At 41.3% G+C, this 6,053-nt stretch overlaps 1 protein-coding gene across 1 annotated transcript in view; it reads right to left on the reverse strand.

Moving 5' to 3' along the window:
- The window catches only part of BRWD3 (bromodomain and WD repeat domain containing 3), a 175,390-nt gene extending 170,124 nt beyond the window's left edge, over positions 1-5,266 (reverse strand). The window contains exons 1-4 of the mRNA XM_003803556.3: positions 5,011-5,266; positions 4,814-4,872; positions 4,580-4,609; positions 4,120-4,179 (exon numbers count right to left, since the gene is read on the reverse strand). Of these exons, the coding sequence (XP_003803604.1) occupies positions 4,120-4,179; positions 4,580-4,609; positions 4,814-4,872; positions 5,011-5,041 (180 nt within the window). The 5' untranslated portion in view covers positions 5,042-5,266. The remainder of the gene's footprint in view (positions 1-4,119; positions 4,180-4,579; positions 4,610-4,813; positions 4,873-5,010) is intronic.
- Positions 5,267-6,053: the final 787 nt, after the last annotated feature.

Consider the following 6,053-nt stretch of genomic DNA (forward strand, 5'->3'; position numbering starts at 1 on the left):
ACCAGAGGTGGTGGGTTCAAACCCAGCCCCGGCCAAAAACTGCAAAAAAAAAAAAAATTCCAAAAAATCATTTTGGGTGTCCATAAAGTTTGTGTGCAATTTAAAGTTTACAACTATTTCAAATTGCACACAATAAAGTAAGTGCAAATTTTAAATTTACATTTAAAATTTACAACTATTTTAAATTACACATGAACTTTATAGATACCCTGTATAAAATTTACATATTAACAAAAACTATTTAAACATACACACACACTCACTCTTTTTTTTTTTTTTTTTTTTGAGACAGAGCCTCAAGCTATCCCCCTGGGTAGAGTGCTGTGGCATCACAGCTCACAGCAACCTCCAATTCCTGGGCTTAAGCAAGTCTCCTGCCTCCACCTCCCAAGTAGCTGGGACCACAGGCGCTCACCACAACGCCTGGCTATGTTTTTGGTTGCAGCCATCATCATTGTTTTTGGCGGGCCTGGGCTGGATTTGAACCCACCACCTTAGGTTTATGTGGCTGGCACCCTAGCCACTTGAGCCACAGGCGCCGAGCCCACACACTCACTCTTACATTCATTCCGAACAAAGCTCCAAAGAAGAAGCAATAAAATATCCAACAATTCAATAGGATCAACACAAATTAAAGGATATCTGTATTTATTTGAATTATCTACCTTAAGATGAATTGCAAGAAACAAGTTTAGTTCTACTATGTTTCAGTAACAGTCAACTAGGAAGCAGAAAATTTAAAAAAAAAAAAAATGCCCAGATCACAACTTCAAAATTCTCCATCATCCTAAAATTCTAAAAAATTTAGAATGTTTCATTCTGAATACCACATTCAAAAACCTTATAACTCAACATAAACTGATAGGCAAATTTCATGTATAGACTCATTTTGTTTCAAGACAGCTCAGATCTGGAGATGTCAGTACTTGCCTGCCAGTGGCTTTAACAAAAAAGCAACTTCCCTTGTGTTCCAAATTACAAGTAAAACACTAAATTAGATGTTCATATCAGAAGAAAAAGGGAAGATTTCTAGAATTTGTAATAGTAACAGCAGTAATAAGGTGTTAAAGAAATCCAATTTATTGTTACCGAAATATTCTCCTATATAAATCAAATTAAGCATTACAGACAATCAATTCAAATGAAAGTAAACACATGAACAAAAAGGCAGGATTTTTGTTTCAAATATGCATGTATGTAGCTATCTAGCCCAATCAGTACCACTTCAATATCCTTGTTTATAGTCCTGTGCCTTATTATACATTTTTATTCTTTCCTTTTCATACTCCAGTATACCTTAAGTTTGGAGTATTGCTGTACAAGTTAATGTGGCAAATATGTAAAGATTATACTATCTATGAATCCTTCTCTCTAAATTTCAATCCAAAACATGTACCTAAATCAAGAGTACACTGTATTAATCCATTGACTAATAAAACTTCAAAAAATACCTACCCCAAGAAAAAACACCTCTTTTCTTCCGCGATGAAGCCACTCAAAATCAGAGATCAGATGTGAATGAATTTTGAACAATACAACTGATGAATCTAGCACTGCACACTCAGTCCTCAGCTACTATAGTCTGTTCAAATTTTCACTCGGTCCTGCCCCATCTTCCCTTACAAAGAAATCCTTTTGCAGAAAATAGACATTAACTTCAAAGATTATGGTATCAAAAAATATTATCCCTAGAAAATCTGGATCCCAGTAGAGAAAAAAAAATCCTAAGCACACAATATAAAAGAGTAAATGAAAAGCTAAAAGAGGAAACTACTTATCTACAGATAATGTTTAAAAAATAAATTCTGTGTACATAAAAGATGTCTAAGAAAATAAAAAACAGAAAAGAAACAGCTGATTAAAAAGATAAAAGGTTATAATTCTGTACATGGAAGAATATATAAATGGGTTAACAACAATTGAAAAGCTAATAATAATACTAAACTAATCTTAAAAAGCTACTTAAATCAACTAAGAGCTATTCTTACCTATTGAAGCCACCAAAATATTAAAACCTACAAAAAATCCTCATTTTAAGTACCTAGATAGTGACATTATAAACTAGTATAATCTTCTGGAAGACAATCTTCAAATACATAATAAGAGCTACGCAAGTGATGAGACCCTTTAACCTGATAGCTCCACTTTTGGGAACAAGGCTCAAGAAAATAACTTGGGAGAGGAAGACTATAGAAAAACAGAGAAAGAAAACTTAACTATGCAAAGATTAGTGAAAAATTGGGAGTTGGTTTCAATTACAGCATCTTAAATACAACTGAATTTTTTCTTATGGTTAAAAGATTTATGACTATTCAAATACACAAGTAAGTACGTAAGTGTTAAGAAAAATATAAAGCACAAAATAGACATTGATCACAATTATGTAAAAATATGCCTTACAAAATAAAAGGGAAAAAAATCCAGTAAATTGAGATGTTGTGTGTGTGTGTATGTATATGTATGTGGTAAGGAGACTTCATTGCTATGATGTTTATTTACTTTTTATCAGTGTAAAATTAGTTTCAGTAAAGCTTTTTTTTTTTTAGTCTCCTTTTGGTACTTGCTTAATAATGGTCCCCCTTGCAAATACATATAAGTTGTAAAAGGAACAAATGTAACTGAAACATTTCAACACACCTCAGTATTAAAACTATATCTACAAAACCCTACAAGTCATTTATTAAGTGCCAAAACATGTATTAGTAGGCACTGTTGTTTTCCCCCTTTTTGGAGAGGAAAGAAGGACTTAAGTCCAACAAAGTCTAACTATATTTAAGCATGAAGTTTTTTCCAGAATAACTTTATCCATCTTAGAAATTGTTACCATTAATACTACAGTCAAATTTACTCTTACCACAATTATAATCCCATCTTCTGTAACTAACAAAATATAAGAAAAAAATTTAGTACATTTGGTAACAATGTGGCCTCACTCTTATAATACAAAAGAGAAGTATCAAAATGAACACTAAGGCAATTTAAATATAGTGTTATTGCAAGCAAATTTTAAATCATTTTATTTATATTTACAGTCTACTATACCCACCCCCAACTTTCTTTAACTGTCTGACTTTCCTCCACTTGGATCTTATTTGAAAGAAAGGTAGCTGAATTCTGATTTTAGTAACATCCCTTTCTCCTTTCGTTACCCTCCAATGCACCTTGGCAGGGGCTAGCACAAGGGAATCCACTGCCCTCAAAATAAAAATTCATCTTTTTTTGCTTGTCAATGCTGAACGGTAGGTGCCTTTATACTATGAATTAGATCTGCAGGATGAACAACATAGCCAATCCAATGCCTTTGGTCATTCTCTAAAGTATATTCTATTTTAAAATACTCCCATTGTTGTTTCCTTGTAAATCCAAAATTGTGATTCACTAATTCTCAATAAGGTCATTATTCATAGTTTTTATTTAGTGATAATGCATATATACAAATGAGATGTACTGATAATACAATAATCTACTTTCCAAAACCTGAAAATCTAGGATAACTGTGCTTTTATTTGGTAGTCCATTATCTAAAGCCAGTAAATTTTGGAATTGGCTTGATGTTCCTTATTATTTTTAAATATGTGGTTTTTCCGAGTCCCTGGCGCGTCAACTCCCCACCAAAGCCAATTCTCTACCCGCCCCCAGTTAAAAAAAAAAAAAAAAAAAGAAAGGACCAAGGCTGGCCTCAGTTCCCGTATTTCAGGCCAGGACCAACCAGAAACCAGTTTTCTTCCACTAATACGGAACTCAGGGCTGTTACCAACGCTGTCATTGGCCAGCGTCAATCCTCGGTACGTGCCCCAAGATAACCCCCAGGTTTCTCTCTCTTTCCCCCTACAATGGGCCTTCCCCGATGTTTGTAACATATTCATAATACACAACACGGCATCTGTGATAACCAACTTACATTCTTCAAAGTTTTCGGGTGGAAACATGCGAGGCCAAGTGGAAGGCAAAGCACCCTTTCTCCGACTTGCAGGGAGGGGGGAAGGGGCAGTCGTTCTCTGGCTCCGCACGAAGCTCTTAGAGCCGAGTTGGCTGATAGGTTGGGGACGGGTTGGGGGTAAAAGGTGGGGAGGGAGTGGAGAAAGAGTTAGATTAAGTTGAAATGAAAACTTTACTCACCAGATCCTCGAAGCTTCTTCGGTGTTCTTTCCCCTCCCAATCTAAGCGGCGCGGAATCAGCTGAAGGCCGGAGGGAAAGAAAGGGGAGGGGGGACAAACGATGAAGGCAAAGCCTCCGCTCCCCATCAACCGGACCCTGCCTGGGTCCCGGTACTCAACTCTTTGGCGTCTTTATTTCTCTTGGCCCGACAGCTATTACCTCAGAGATAGGCGGGGGTGAGGGGACGAAAAAGGAGGAGGAAATACTGAAAAAAAGCCTCCTACACGCCTAGAGAGGAGGTGAGTTAAGACCCCAATGTTGTCTGCCCCTTTGCGGAAAGAAACCGGTTCACCCCGGTGACAACAGCTATGGGTATACAGATGAAGCCTCCCTCCAGGCCTGTCTTCCGCCCCTGACTTGCCCTCCCCTTCCTCCAATCTACCCCAACCCTCCCCACCCCTTCCCGAAGGGGCTCCGTACCTGATGTTCCTCGAGCTCCTGCACTAGCACCTGAGCAAAAGGGAAACACGAATATAAGGAGCAGCTCAGGCCATCAACCCATTCCTCCATCTCCACTTAAAATCCAGCCACTGATGGTCAGACTAGTCAAGGCCGGCCTTTCCCTCACCTTCAGCGAAACTGCTCACCCCGCTGCCTCGATTTCCCCATTGGGACCATTCTCCCACGATTCCCAGATCTCCTTCTCCCCCTCACCTGAGCTGATTTGTTGCAGGGTCCGGACTGCAAGAACCTAGCGATCAGGTAATACAGCTCTGAGGAAGAGGGGGGGAAAAGGTTGAAAAGGAGGCAAAGAAGAGAAATAGAAGCTTTTTCAAAAGAAACTGACAGCAGTCGCGCTACCCCCCCACCCCCCCACACACACCCTTAGCTCCCCGGACACAGCTACCCACCGGCTTCGATCTGGGTAGGTGCCGCCGCCATCCTTTTCCCGAGGGGGTTTGGGGGGAGGTTCACTCCGGAGGGGCTGGCGGGGGCGGGCGGGGGCGGGTGGGGGCGCTGCCTCTATTGTGGTGAAGCCCCCATGCCCAGGAGTCCCGCCGCTTCCGCTGCACTCCCCGTCCCAGTTTCGGTCTCTCTCGGATTCATCGCATCACGTTTCCACCCATATATATTCTAGCCCAAGAGCTGAGGAGGCGGAGGAGGAAGAGAGGGAGAGAGAGAGGGAGCGAGCGAGGGAGCGAGCGAGGGAGCGAGCGAGGGAGCGAGCGAGAGAGAGCGAGAGCGAGCGAGAGCAAGAGCAAGCGAGAGAGGAGAGGGAGGAGCAGAAGTGGCGAAGGGTTGGGCGGGGGCAAAGGGGGTGGAGAGAGGGGAGGGTAAAAACAGTAGAAGGATCCTGCAGCACTTGCGTTCGCCGCCAGAGGCACTAACGCAGTACCCTGGCCTCTACTCTCCCAGAGGGCGGGCAGTTGCCTAGCTACCGCTATGGAAAGGAGGGGAAGGTGCTAACCGGCAGCTGACTCTCTGTCAACCGCCATAGAACTCTATGGTGGTGTTCGCGTTCCAGTTCGCGTCCGGGTCCGCGGGCTCCAAAGTCGCTTGCCCTTCCTGGGAGGGCAACGTTGCTCTTTCCGGCCCGGGGCGCTTCACTGTGGGGTGATCTTGAAGTACTTGTGAGGAGCTTACTTGACTCAGCTGCTTTCCTTATTTTTCTCCAGGTACCAAAGCAGTTTTGTTTTTTTGTTTTTTCTCTCCCCCACGAAATGGAAGCTTGCCAGTTAAAGAGTTTTATGTCTGAGAGAGAAAAAGGAGCCCCTACTTATTCCTAAGTGATATTTGTACCAAGTGAAAATTCTGTATTTAACAGTTCAGAGTGAAGAACTTATATTGTTACAGAAGAACCATTTAGTACGTCCCCCACTCTGATAAATATTTGCATGATAAATTGCAGTCAGCCATGAAGCATTTTCCTCCTTCCCAAAGTTTAACATGCTCT

Source organism: Otolemur garnettii, unplaced genomic scaffold, assembly GCF_000181295.1.
Source record: "Otolemur garnettii isolate 467f Iridium unplaced genomic scaffold, OtoGar3 scaffold00332, whole genome shotgun sequence".
NCBI lineage: Eukaryota > Metazoa > Chordata > Mammalia > Primates > Galagidae > Otolemur > Otolemur garnettii.